Source organism: Jaculus jaculus, chromosome 4, assembly GCF_020740685.1.
Source record: "Jaculus jaculus isolate mJacJac1 chromosome 4, mJacJac1.mat.Y.cur, whole genome shotgun sequence".
NCBI lineage: Eukaryota > Metazoa > Chordata > Mammalia > Rodentia > Dipodidae > Jaculus > Jaculus jaculus.
Genome location: NC_059105.1, coordinates 119,664,037 through 119,678,715, shown reverse-complemented (window position 1 = coordinate 119,678,715; position 14,679 = coordinate 119,664,037). Strand labels below are relative to the sequence as shown.

At 42.0% G+C, this 14,679-nt stretch overlaps 1 protein-coding gene and 2 pseudogenes across 1 annotated transcript in view; 1 reads left to right on the top strand and 2 right to left on the bottom strand.

The window, feature by feature from the left end:
- The first annotated feature begins 306 nt into the window (after window positions 1-306).
- The window catches only part of Tsga10 (testis specific 10), a 129,380-nt gene continuing 115,007 nt past the window's right edge, over window positions 307-14,679 (top strand). Inside the window, exon 1 of the mRNA XM_045148050.1 lies at window positions 307-404. Within this exon, the coding sequence (XP_045003985.1) occupies window positions 348-404 (57 nt within the window). The 5' untranslated portion in view covers window positions 307-347. The remainder of the gene's footprint in view (window positions 405-14,679) is intronic.
- LOC101614830 lies at window positions 9,398-14,579 on the bottom strand (annotated as a pseudogene).
- Window positions 10,686-12,176, bottom strand: LOC123453217 (annotated as a pseudogene).

The window sequence follows — 14,679 nt, the reverse complement described above, 5'->3', positions numbered from 1 at the left end:
GGCTGCTCACGTCGCTACGTGCTAGGGTGCGTGCGCACGACTCGTAGTCCCCGCGAGAGGGAGTCTGGAGCTAGGTACGCGTGCGCACGGGGCTGGGGGCGCGCCGGACGGAAGAGGAGCGTAGGCGCCGGGGTGGTGGAAGAAGAGCCCCCCTCAGGTACAGAGCGTGAGGGCGGGCCGACGGCGAGGCGCCCGCGCCAACCGCTCCCGCCCCTGCCCGCCGGGTTCCGCCTCTGCCGGGGCGGGACCTGGCGGATTTGGGTGAGAGGGGAGGAGAAAGGGGCGGAGGATGGAGACGTGGGGAGCCCTGGATCTAACGCAAAGGCGGAGGCCTGGCAGTCGCCGGGATGAGCTCCGGGGAGGCCGGCGGGTCGAGCTGCCGGGGGCGGGCCCCGGAGCTCCAGGTAGAAACCGCGGAGACGCGCCGGGGAAGAGCAGAGCTGCTCCCGGGCCACAAGGCCTCAGAGAAGGGGCTGCAAGCGGCCGCGAGTGGGGTGTTGAGGCTGAGGGGTCATGAGGTGGGGGTCTCTGCTTGAGCCGCTGCGTGGGGTTGCGGCGGGCCGAGTGGGTCGAGTGGTGTGCCGGGACGACCTGCCGGAGCGCACCGTGCCCTGTTGTGGTTCCTCTGGGAGATTAGGGTTGAACTCAGTTCCTATGGTGACCGCTTCGCTTCCCGCCGCAAGCGTGGTTGTTGGAGGACTTAGAAATGCCTTGAAACTCAGCTGAGGAATTTGTAAGACAAGAGATTTGGAAGTTCAGTCTATCTCTTCTCGACACCCAGTCTTTTATTTCTGAGTGTCCTCTACGATAGGAGGCAGGCCAAGGGCAGGAATTATGAAAATTTTCATGGAATCTCATAATTTCAGTAGAGATTATATTCAGACAAGGCAGGGTAAGCTGGCTTTTGTGTAAAAGCTTTTGAAGTCTCTAATAGGTAGTTGTCATGCATCTGACTTAAAAGCGCAGAATGAAGATATGTCTATGTCTGTATTACCAATCAAGGTTCTCAGCTTCAGGAAAGGTTTGCAGTATTTTCCTTCCACTCGTTCCCTATTTCCCAGGATATTCGTGGTTTTAGATTTCTTCTACTAGTTTTCAATCTTTCAAGTACATTTTGTTCACTTGTTAGGAAATACCATAATCACAATCATTTTGAAGTAGAGTATAAGTATAAAGGAAAGCTATCACATTCAGTTCTCATTCCAGCAGAAAGCTGATACTTGTTTATATTTGAATTGAGCAATGAACATACAGATCTACTAATCCTAGTTATTGGGAAAAAACTGGGAAGGTGAATATTACATTAATGGATACTAATTTCAAACCCTAAACCTTACAAGTTTTTCGTAGCATAATATATTTCATTTCATTTCTAAATGAAATCACTGCTTGTAGCCTAGATTCTAACCAGATGCTGAGAATCTCTGGACTCAATTTTCTGTAACAAGTATTCCTTTAACTTTTGATTCTTGACATTTTGTTTTAAAAATTTAACCTGATTATTGCTTATAGCTTCTTGCATAGTGTTCCATGTTAAGAGATTACAGTTTACTTACTGTTGGTGGTCAACAATAGTATATGCAGTATGACACTGCCACGAACATTTATGTGTTTCAGGACTTTTTTTTTTTTTTTTTTTTTTGGTTTTTCGAGGTAGAGTCTCACTCAAGCCCAGGTTGACCTGGAATTCACTATGTGGTCTCAGGGTAGCCTCAAACTCATGGCCATCCTCCTACCTCTGCCTCCGGAGTGCTGGAATTAAAGGTGAGCGCCACCATGCCCTGCCAGGATAATCTTTTGAAAGGAACTAGTTAGTAAGGTAGTTCTTTTGATCTTAGTTATGTTGTTAGTATTAGTCTATTATATTACTACATTCTTCTATATTCACTATATCTTGTGTTTCCAAGAAGTCTTGATAAACATTACCACTCCTAAGGGCATTGGTTAATGCTACTTTGAAGAGAAAAGTGTTTTCTTTTCACTAGGGTCTAGATTGTAGAGAAGAGGTCAGTTTGGGGTTTGGATGACATGACTGAGAAGATTTTTTTTCCCCTTAAATTAAACTGGTTTTAATATTTTTTGAAGTGAATTCTCAAAACATATACTCACTTATTTTTATTATAAATATTCATAACATTTTAATATGGTTGTCCACATCCTTCTGTTAGGTAATTCTATCCTACTTTGAAGCATAGAAACAAAAACTTAGCTGGGTGTGGTGGTGCAGAGGCAGAGATGGGAGGATTGCCATGAGTTCAAGGCCACCCTGAGACCACATAGTGAATTCCAGGTCAGCCTGAGCTAGAGTGAGACCTTACCTCGGCAAACCAAACCAAACCAACCAACCAAACAAACAAACAAATAAACAAACAAAAACCCCACCCAATTTAACCCTGAGTCTTTTCAGAACCAGAATCCAGAAGTAAATAGAAAGAACATTGATATTTTCTATTATTCCATCAATATAATAAAAAGACATTTTCAATTACATATCATGGTAATTATTTTTTTTTCGAGGTAGGGTCTCACTCTAGCTTAGGCCGACTTACATTCACTATGTAGTCTGAGGGTGGCCTCAAACTCATGGCGATCCTCCTCCCTCTGCCTCTGAGTGCTGGGATTAAAGGCATGCACCACCATGCCTGGCTGCTGATGGTGGTTTTAAACAAATAATCTTACCTTCTACTTCACTGAAAAACAAATCCTACTAGATAGCTGCTTCCTCAAATTTTAACTTATTTCACCTATCCTTGAAGGCAGGGACCAAATCAAGCAGGTCTTTAAAGAGTATGGATTTTATTCTATTTGGAAAGCCATTAGAGTGTTTTTCTGCAGCTTTTCATAATTAATTATTTTCTTATTTAAAAAAGTAATTTATTTGCATGTGTCTATAGGTGCATGCGTATTATGATGTACATTTGGAGGTCAGGGGACAAGCTTGAGCTGTCTCTACTCCCCTTTCTGTGAGAGAGGGACTCATGTCCCTGCAAATGTGTCTGGCTCAGAAACTTTGGATTCTCCTGACCCTACCTCCCATTGTTGTAGACACACTGGGATCCCAGAAGCTTGGATCACCTTGATTGGATTTACATGGGTGCTGGAGAATTGAACCTGGGCCAGCAGTCTTTGTAAGCAAATGGTTTTAACTGCTGAGCCATGTCACTAGTCCCTAATTATTTTTGTATGTGTATGTTTGGTGTGTGTGTGTGTGTGTGTGTCCAAATGTGCAGTGTGCCTGCATGTGTGTGCAGGGCATGTAGAAGCTAGAGATCGATGTTGTGTGTCTTCCTTAATAACTTTCAATTTTATTTTTTTGAGATGGAAACTCTGTAAGAAGCCCATTAAATAACCTGTGAGAATTTAATGCTGATATTCTAGGTTGGGCAGGAACTTGAAATGGGTTGTGCAAAAAATTTAAAAGACAGGGCTAGAGATATGGCTTAGTAGTTAAGGTCCTTGTTAGCAAAGCCAAAGGACCTAGGTTCAGTTCCCCAGGACCCACATGGGCCGGATGCACAAGGTGGCACATGTCTGGAGTTCGTTTGCAGTGGCTGGAAAGCTTGGTTTACCCATTCGCATTCATTCATATTCTCTCTCTCTCCTTGCAAATAAATAAAAATATTTTTAAAAAGATTTTAAAAGACAGATTCTGTGCAGATTTAATTGAGAGACACTCAGATGGATTTATTTTATGGGTGAGGTTTTTGGGGAGAGGTGTTATTACACCTTGGAAGAGTGTGGTGGGGTTTTGAAGCCACTTTCTGAAGAACAAAGTAAAGTGTACCTTCATGTGTGGATCTGGGGAAAGGGTGTATCTGGAATAGACTACTATGTGAGAGGCAGTGGATGGGGGAGAGGGAGATGAAGGCCTCTGGTTCATCGAGGTCTTTGAAGAGGGCTGTCCTGCTACCCTTGTCCTGCTCATGGCAGTGTAGGAGTTGGGGGAGTTAGGAAAGCAAGCAGTAGGTAAGGGAGAAAAGTTATAATTCAAGGACCAGGGAAGCAGAGAGCTGGGCTTGCTTTCCACCATTCTCAGCTTGTGAGCTTATTGGCTTGTGAGCCTCTTTGTCCATTTTGCAAGTGAACATGACTAGTAGCATCAGTGACCTGACAAATTTATAGAGACAGACATGTATCTTATTTATGCAAAGGAACATGGAAAAAAAATCTGCCAACCTGCTTAATTGCCAGGTTTAACCCAAGGCTAGTCAGTGGAGATAACCTAATTTTATAATTTCATTAACCCATATGTAACTCATAGATTGACTAGATCAGCTAACCAGCAATCAATCCCCAGGGATCCTCCTATCTCCAGCTCCCCTGGGGTTATAAGCCTGCTCCCCCACACCTGGCTTTTTACATGGGTGTGCTGAGGATCTGTACTCGGGTCCTCGTGCAAAGTGCACAGCAAGCACTTTGCCAACTAAGCCATCTCTCTAGCCTCTTTCATAGTTTTTTTTTTTTTTTTTTTTTTTTTCCTGAGGTAGGGTCTCACTGTAGCACAGGCTGACCTGGAATTCACTCTGTATTCTCAGGGTGGCCTTGAACTCACATGACCCTTCTACCTTTGCCTATCCAGTGCTGGGATTGAAGGTGTGTGCCACCATGCCCGGCCTCTTTCATAGTTTTAAAATGATTGACTTGGGCTGGAGGGATAGCTTAGTGGTTAAAGCATTTGCCTGTAAAGCCAAAGGACTCTGGTTCAATTCCCCAGGACCTGTATAAGGCAGATGCACAAGGGGGCGCACACATCTGGAGTTCTTTTGCAGTGGCTGGAGGCCCTGGCATGCCCATTCTCTTTCTCTCCTTCTTTGTCTTTCTCTGTCAAATAAATAAATTTAAAAAATAAAATATTTAAAATGATTGATTTGATTTTGGAACATAGGTTATAGGGAGCAAGGGAAGAATCAGGAAGATGAGTTAGAAACTTAACACTTATCTAGTTGGGAGAGGATGGTCCAGGCAGGTAGTAGTAGTAAGATGTACAGAAGTAGATAGACTTCAGGCATATATTTTTGAGATAAACAAGTGGGGCTTGCTGAATTAGAGTCATGGAAAGAGAAATCAAAGGTGGCTCCACTTTTTGACCTTGGGCATATGCACAAATGAAGATGGTATTTGAAGCTGGGCATGGTGGCACATGTCTTTAGCACTCAGGAGGCAGAGGTAGGAGGATTGCCAAGAGTTTGAGGTCATCCTGAGACTACTTAGTAAATTCTAGGTCAGCCTGGGCTAGAGCAAGACACTACCTCGAAAAATTAAAACCAAAATTAAAAAAAAAAAGATGCTACTATGGCTGTTAACACCCAATGAAAGCAATAATAATGTGTTAAGTACTTCAATACAAGGTGTGGCTATAGATTCTTAGGAAGGATAAACAGCTCCTAAGTCTTTCTAGGGGAAGTAGAAGTAGTAGTCCTTTTCTCTGTGTTCCCTTAGCATACCTATGCCTTACTCTGTTCTGGTAGTAACTGTGCTGTGCTATAATTTCTGATGTTTTTGTTCTGGACTTCCATAAACTAATTGAGGATTGAAATTTAGGTTTTTATTTGTTTTCCATTTGTTGTCTCCGTACACAAATACTGGTTTTTAGTCCAGCTCTATATAAATTTGTTTGGTGAATAAATATGCTATAGCATTATGTAGCAGACAGCTTCAAGTTCCTGAGATGAACTTCCAGACTAGGCACAGTTATGGAGGAAGGAAATTATTGAAGCTTATAGATCCATGGGAAGTTCTATAATGGCAGAAGAAGCTGGCCCTGCTTTCACAGGTCCAGGCAGAGAGATAGAAAGAGAGAGAGAGAGAGAGAGAGAGAGAGAGAGAGAATAGCCACAAGCCAAACAAATCCCACAGTACTCAGGAACTCCAGGCACTTTGCATATCTTTAGGTTGGAATTTCAAATCCACCACCACAATTTAGGTCTGGATCTTAGGATCCAGCCCAGTGACACCTCTTCTAGCCAGGTGGCTGCAGATCTAAACTACAAACTAATAAAACACTGAATATATTGGGGGCAGTCTGTTCAAACTACCACACAATATGACTATCATGAGCTAAGACTTAAAATATTCAGTATTTATTTGCAGAAAGAAAGAAAGTGAATATGAGAATATGGGGGTGTGCCAGGGACTCTTGCCACTGCACATGAACTCCAAATACTTATGCCATTTTGTGCATCTGGCTTTATGTGGGCTCTAAGAAATTGAACCCAGGATGGGCTTTCTTTCTTTTTTTTTTAAAGGATACAACCTTTTTTTCATTTTTTTTGTCTTTTTTTATTTTTTATTTTTTTATTTTTATTTGATAGTGACAGAGAGAGAAAGAGGCAGATAGGGAGAGAAGAGAGAGAATGGGCGTGCCAGGGCCTCCAGCCACTGCAAACAACTCCAGACGCTTGCGCCCTCTTGTGCATCTGGCTAACGTGGGACCTGGGGAATCGAGCCTTGAACCGGGATCCTTAGGCTTCACAGGCAAGTGCTTAACCACTAAGCCATCTCTCCAGCCCAGGATGGGCTTTCTTGCAAGCACCTTTAGCCACTAAACCATTTCCTCAGCCCATGAACTATAACATATATAGAAAAAATATATTTGATGTTTTAGTGAAAAGATCAGTAAGACGATGGCTGATTAGATAAAGTGAGTTGGTGAGAGGAATTAGTAACAATAGTAATGATAAATAATATTTAGTGCCAGGCACTATTTTAAGTTTTTACACATATTAACTCATTAAATCCTCATAATCTTCTGAGACAGACACTGTTACTGTAACCGATAGTCAATAGATTGGGAAGCCATGTCTAGAGTAATAGTATGGTCAAGGTCATACAATTAAGTGACAAAACTTAGATTTTATTTATGAACGTAGGCAGTCTGATGTTCAAATGCATTTTCTCAACTACTATGCTATATTGCTTCCCAATTGAGAATGAAATTTTCATTGCATTACTTGTGATCTGTACAGAAATAACAAATGCCTCTTTAATAGATATTGTTATTAGAGGCCACTGGAATGTGGAAGACATTTAGATGGCTTGAGGTGTGGAAGCTGGCAGGCCAGGCATAGGAGTTTCAGTTACATGTATTTGTTTCCAACCAGCAATATTGCACTGAGAGCTAGCATATGGAATAGTAAGTGCAGAATAATTGCTCACAAGTATTAGGTAGATCATTTTTCCTGTTTTTAATTCCTAGACCAGCCTAATAGTTAATTTTGCAGAATCCTCACTTGTCTGTTTAGTTGACTAAAGAGAAGAAGGAAAAAATTAATTTTTTCTGATAATTTAGCACAGAGATTCATTATCAACCTCAACAAATTTTCATTGACACCTTCATGTTACATAAAGAACTTTGAGGATGGAGAGAAATGGCTCAGTGGTTAAACGTGCTTGCTTGCAAAGCCTGACAGCCTGGGTTTGATTCCCCAGTACTCATTTAAAGCCAGGAGCACGAAGTGGTGCATGCATCTGGACTTCCATCTACAGTGGCAAGATACCCTGGTGCACCTACTGCCCCCCCTTGCAAATAAATAAAAATATTATTTTAAAAAGAACTTTGTGCAACTCAGTGGAGACATAGAGAATGTTTAGGTATCACTTGTTTTTTAAGATTCTTGTGGGGGCCTGGAGAGATGGCTTAGTGGTTAGGACACATGCCTGCAAAGTCTAAGGACACATGTTCAACTCTCCAGGTCCTATGTGCCAGGCACACCAAGTGACACAGGTGTACAATGTCACACGTGGATAATATGGCACACACATTTGTAGTTTGATTGTAGTGGCTGGAAGCCCTGGTGCATCAATTCTCTCTCTGTCTCTCTCTTGCTCTTGCTCTGTCTCATAAAACAAGGCCAGTCTGTTGGGTTTGCCTAAAAGAAAGATTGTAGTAACTGTGTAAGGAATACATAGCCAGAAAAATTAAATAGATGCATAAGCCATTCCAATCAATTATGATGAGATAATTGTAGTGGAGAAAATCAAGATGACCTGGAACATACGGAATTCAAACTGAGGCTTGAAAGTATCTAGAAAAATGGAGTGAAATGCTTCTAAAAGCATGTGTTTATAATGTGTAGAATAGTTTCTCTTTAATACAGGGGCTCTTGGAAGTGTTAAGAAGGAGATTGAGAAGTCGAGAAGAGAACAGAATTGTGAAGAACTCAATGTTGAACAGATCTAAAATTTAATTAAGTTCTTTTCAATTCAAAGTATGGTAGTAACCTCAAAAGGATTGCAAAGCAACTTTTTAGAACTACAGAATCTCAGGTCTACTGTAAGACTGCATTTAAAAAAGACTCTGATGACATTCATATATTCGCTAAAATGTAAAAATTCTCTCTTTCCTATCTGCTGGTCTGACAATGTGATGCAAGATTCCTTTTCATGCCATGCTTTCTTTGCCATGATGGATGCCAACCTGTGGAATTGTATGCTGAATTAAACCCTTTCCCTTCCATAAGTTGTTTCTGATCAGGTATTTTGTCCCAGCAATGAGAAAGTAACTAATATACTCTTACATTTTGTTGTCTTTTTTTTTTCCCCCTCCTTCACCATCTGTTGCAGTCAGGTTCACATTGCTGGTAGAAATCACCTAACCAAGAGCAGCTTGTGAGAAAAAGAGGTTTATATTAGCTTACAGGCTAGAGGGGAAGCTTCACAAAGGAAAACAATGGCATGAGCAGAGGGTGGACATCACCCCCTCGCCAACATAAGGTGGATCATAGCAACAGAAAGTGTGCCAAACATTGGCTTGAGGAAACTGGCCTTAACACCCATAAACACACCCCCAACAATACACTCCCTCCAGGAGGTATTAATTCCCAAGTCTCTATCAGCTGGGAACCTAGCATTCAGAACACCTAAGTTTATGGAAAACAACAGCTATGTTGGAAGGAAATATCTCTAGAATATTCATAGCACATTCTCAGATTTTGGGTTTTTTGTTTGTTTTGAGGTAGGGTCTCACTCTAGCTCAGGCTTACCTGGAACAAACTCTGTAGTACCAAGCTGCCTTTGAACTCACAGTGATCCTCCTATCTCTGCCTCCTGAGTGCTGGGATTAAAGGTGTGCACCACCATACCCAGCACATTCTTACTTTTTTTTTTTTTTAACCTGACACAGAAAATCACTTAAGGAAGCATTTATTTGAGGTTTAACAAGGAATCATACAAATAACATTTGTATGAAAACAAATCCACATTGAGTCATAACACAGATAGCACAGGACAAAGTAAAAACAAAGAAACTAATTGGTGGCTGTATACAGTTGAACACATCTGTGTCTTTGTACACTAGAAAGTCATTTACAAAATAATCATCTTAGATCAACAAGGAGATCAAGCAATTTTCAATGTTGTCCTATAAGATGGTTTCTTTACATCTGTTTACTGTCCTCCTTCAGTATGGCTGGTAATTATTTTGGTGATTGCCACCTCCTCAAGATGCTTTGCCATAAGTGCTCTGTTGACCACTGTGGTCTGCATATCCCTGTCCATATCCATAGTTCCCATAGTTATACCCAGTATAAGCATATCTGCCATAATCACTATCATTTTGATCACCACCACTGGCACTATTATAATTTCTGTATCCTTTATCATAATAGTTATTAAATCTTTGGTTCCAGTTTTGGCTGTGATCTTGTCCACGACCCCTAGTACCACCTTGTCCATCAGCGGCAGCACCTCTTTCTCCATCCTGTTGCTATCTATGTACCTCTTAGGGTTGTGCAAGTTTAATTTCACACTCCCAGAACCAATTTGGTGGTATCTGCTTTCTAACAATTTCTTTACTGGCTCTTCATCTGTGTATGTGATAAAACAGAATCCTCTCCTTTCATTTTTTTTTTTTACACTTTAAAAATTTATTTGCACACACACACACACACACACACAAAGTGTGTGTAGGAACCAGTGCTTACATGCCAGGGTCTCTTGCCACTGCAAACAGACACTAGATATATGCACCACTTTGTGTCCGGCTTTACGTGGGTGCTGGGGAATTGAACTTGGGGCAGCAGGCTTTGTAAGCAAGCACCTTTACCCACTGAGTCATCTCCCCAGCCCAGCCAACAAAACTGAAAGTTTTTGTTGGTCTTCTGTAAAATACAAGTTCCTTTTTAAACCAAATGAACTGACCATGAGCTGGCTTCAGGGGAAGTGATGATACAAGACTACAACCAGATGTGCTGGTAAAGTGCTAGAATGTTCCACACTCTTAAATTCCTAAACAGTAAGATTATCCTGTAATTTATAAATTATTCAAAGTTCTTCCTTGAGAAGTACCACCATGGGGGTTGATGCTATGTACAAATGCATTTGTAGTATGCACTCTGCTTTAGGACTGTATCTTAGTTTTGTTGCTGTTGATAAAACTGTATATATCAGTATTTTTAATACGTAATGCTTATTCTTGATGGCATCTGTCAAAAATTTAAGGGATCAGAAATGAAAAAATTTCCCCATGAACGTCATTTTTCTCTGATGACTTCATCAGGCAATTATAAAATCCAAGTGGTTTTAATTTCTAGAAAGCTACAAATTTAAACTCTGAAACAACCTACAGAAATGTAAGCCCTCGTTTGTCAAAGGCCTCAGTGGTCCCTGTCCTTTGCAGTGGAGGGCAAGTATGGATGGGGATATGGCTGTCCCTTTGAGGCAGGTGTAGGCTGCTGGAAAAGGCTGACAGATGGACAGTAGCCTGGAAGCAGCTGGAGATTCACCGTGAGAAGCAGGACTGCCGAGCTCAAGTGCATGGACCACCTTCAGTCTCCCTGTCCCCAATGCCAGGCTTGGTCCCATGTCTCTGTGAGGTGCAGAAATAAAGCTTCTTGATGTCAGACTTTACCAAAGCATCATTCATTGTCGAGGAGGTGGAGCCTTGATATGGATCCTGGTTTCCTGCAGCACCCACAGAACCCAGGGAGGACAGTTTGCTGCTACCAGGAGCTAAAGTCTCCAAAACCCTGGCTCAGCTTTTTCTTGGCCACAGGGAAAGCTGTGCTGGTTGACGGCTCTTCCTGTGCTGATCGTTTCCTGGCTGCTGGGTTGATGTACTTTCCCACTCCCTGGCAGTATGTCTGGGGACCCTGGCTGCCAGGCTGGGGCTGGCTAGTCTTGACCTTCATCTCTGGGGCTACTTGAAGCTGTGTTTTCTTCTGCTCCTCAGCAATCTGGGCATTAGCCTCCTCATAAGGGTCTACAAACACTGTGGTGGCACAAATGCGTATCTCCTCCTTAGGGCGGTCAGTTTTGGGATCACTCTCTATGTTCTCCATGGCTGTCAGTGTATCAAAGCCGCCAACAACCCGTCCAAAGGTGGTGTGCTTCTTGTCCAGGTAAGCACAGGAGCGGAATGTGATAAAGAACTGAGACTTGTTGGTATTGGGCCCTGAGTTGGCCATACTGAGCACACCTCGGCCCGTGTGTGAGAGGTTGGGTCGGAACTCATCTTTGAAGGGGTTGCCCCAGAATGACTCACTGCCTGTGCCTGTGCCTGTGGGGTCACCCCCCTGGATCACAAAGTTCCTGATGGACCTGTGAAAAATGGTGTTGTCATAATAATGCTTCTTGCAGAGCTTGATGAAATTTTCACAGGTTTTTGGTGTCAGGTCACAGTGCAGCTCCAGGTTGAGGTCACCCTTGCTGGTGTGCAGCCTTCTTTTTCACAAACTGGTAGCACAGCACATCTTCATCGATGGCAGCTGCTTCATGTGTGGTCTCAGGCACTATGGCAGTGCAGGTGAAGGATGCGCTGACCTTCCCTGTGGAATAGTGTGCAGCATTCAGCTGGTCCACCTTCTTCTCAGGGGCCTTCATAGTAGCAGGTAGGATCTCATCCCCTCTGAATGCCTTGTAGAGCTCCTGTAGTGTCTCTCGGGTCTCAGCATTTGTGTTTTTCAAATAATAAGATGGATCCTGTTTGGCCTTTTTCTCATCTGGGTCCATTATTTTCATGTTATTCTTAACATGAAAGAAGTTGAAGACATTGAATTTATCCAAGGGTAGGGTCCTGCAAGGTGATGATGTCTTGCTGAGAAAAGGGCTCATCGGTCAGCAGGTCCCACAAGTTCTTGGCCTTGATGTTGAGCTGCTCCACTGCCTCATAGGTGTAGACATTGCCAGTTGTCCTGATGGCCACGATGTGGGTGTTGTCAGTGAACACAGAGAATAGCACTGGACAGTGGTACTGCCCTCTTAAGCCACGGAACAATGTTCAGCAAGTCAAAGATAACCCCTTCTGGAGTACAGACCAGGTAGATGAAGGGCTGCAGGGAGACACTGGTGTCTGCACACAAATACGAAGATGCTCACCAGTTAGTGGCGCAGACCAGCCAGCTCTGAGCCAGAAGCTTCTCTAGCTCATTTGTTTTTTTATCCATTGGAAGTTCGATATTTTCAGTCTTTCCAAAGGCTTCAAAATATTCTTTAATTTGTTCTTCAGAAGTATCTGGGCTCAATCCATACACAAAAACCTTTTTAGGGTGCTCTTTTCCTTTTAAGGATTTGGCCCTTTTCGGGTCTGTCAATTTGCCATCCATTTTGTGTTCTTGAGTTTGAAAACCTTATCAACTCTAGCAGCTTCTTTGAAGAGCACAAACCCAAATCCACTTGATTGTCCAGTGACAGGATCTGTCTTAATAGTGCAGTCTACAACTTCCCCAAATCACATACTCAATCAGATCTTTCTTGCGTGTATCCCAGTTCAAGCCTCCAATAAACATTGTACCGTCATCCTGTTGGTTCTTGCTCGTGTTGATCTTGGATCCCTCTGCATATTTGTCTCTGTTGCTATACGTGTTCATGTCCTCCATGACGGCGGAGCTGTTGGCAGAGGGATGCTGTTGCACAGCCCGGGTCCCGGCAGTGGCAGAGCACTGTATGGAGCTGGATTTGAAGTGGCAGCAGAAGAGCACATTTTTGACACAATGGTAGTCTTAATTCAGAAAAAGGAAATTATTTTCCTAAATTATATAATTTCTTAGTTACATTGTTATGTAAGAAAAGCCATGGAGTGGTGTGGATAGTATGCTAACCTGAAAAACCTGTAACATTTGTTATTTTGTAGATGTGTAAATGTATCTGTATGTTAAATTTCTAGATACTAAATTATTTGGTCTATCAGTAACTTTTTCATTGCTGGAACAAAATACATGACCAGAAGTAGTGTAAGGAAATAAAGGGTTTATTTACTTTTGGCTCACAGTTTTGAGGCAAAGTCTATCAGGAGTAGACAGTGAGCATCACATTTTCCCATCAGCAGGGAGGAATTAGACAAACAGAGCTGGACTATCACAACTCAAGGCCTGTCTCTAGTGACCCATTTCCTTCAGCAAGGCTCCATCTCCTAAAGACTTCCCAAACAGTGCCACCAACTAGGGATTAAGCATTCAAATGCATGAGTCTATGTGGGACATATTACAGTCAAGCTCCCACATTTGTATAGAAATTATGTTTGCATTTAATGTTAATAGATTTTGCACAGTTTTCCCCACAAATTAACAATTTATACTGCCACTGGTGATGTATAAGGATATTAAGTTATATTCCAACTTATTGATCATGTCAAGATGTCTTCAGTGTTATTTTTATTTGTATCACTTTAAAGGGTGACATTGAACATTTCTGTAAATGAGCATATGCTTTACCTTTTTTTTTTGCTTGGTTTTTCAAGGTAGTCTTACTCTAGCCCAGGATGACCTTGAATTTATGGCAATCCTCCTACCTCAGCTTACCAAGTGCTGGAATTAAAACCATGTGCCACCATGCCTGGCCTTCTTACTAATTTCTATTGGAATATCCCCTTTTAATTTTTTAGTTATAGAAAGTGTTTACATTTTAGGGAAATTAGCCCTTTGCTATGGGTAACAAAGATTTTGTTAACATGCTATAGTAACAGCAAGCTGTGGCTAATTGCTACTGTTTATAATAAATCCCTAACAAAAACAATTTAAGGAAGGGTTTATTTCAGCCTACAGTTTGAGGGGATACAGTCCCTCATGGCAGGGAAGGTCATGTTGCAAATGCACTCAGGAAGCAGAGTGGTGGTGCTTAGCTAGCCTTTTCTTTTTTATGCAATCCAGAAAACCCCAGTCCATGGAATGGGGCTGCCCACTTTTTAGGGCTGATTTTCCCACCTCATCTAGCCTAATCTGGAATATCTTTCAAAGATATGTTCAGATATGTGTGTCCATGATGCTTCTAAATCCTGTGTAGTTGACAGACAAGATTAACCACTACAATAGCAAACTTTTCATTAAATGCATTAAAAACAGCAAACATAGCCAGGCGTGGTAGCACACGTCTTTAATCCCAGCACTCGGGAGGCAGATGTAGGAGGATTGCTGTGAGTTCAAGGCCACCCTGAGACTACATAGTTAATTCCAGGTCAGCCTGGACCAGAGTGAGACCCTACCTCAAAAAATAAAAAAAAAAATAAAAAACAGCAAACATAGAATTAATGGCTACCCTATTTGACAACAGACCTAGAGATAGGCTGCTTAATTGCTACCAACTCATTATTTACTTAGAACAGTGATGAGTTGGGGCATATATTCTTTGAAAAGCATACTTAATACCATAGTTTCATATTTGGAAAAACACATAAAAATTATAACAAAAATTTAAGAAAATATGGCTTGATAAAATCCTTTGGACTGGTGCAAAATAGTTAGAAACAAT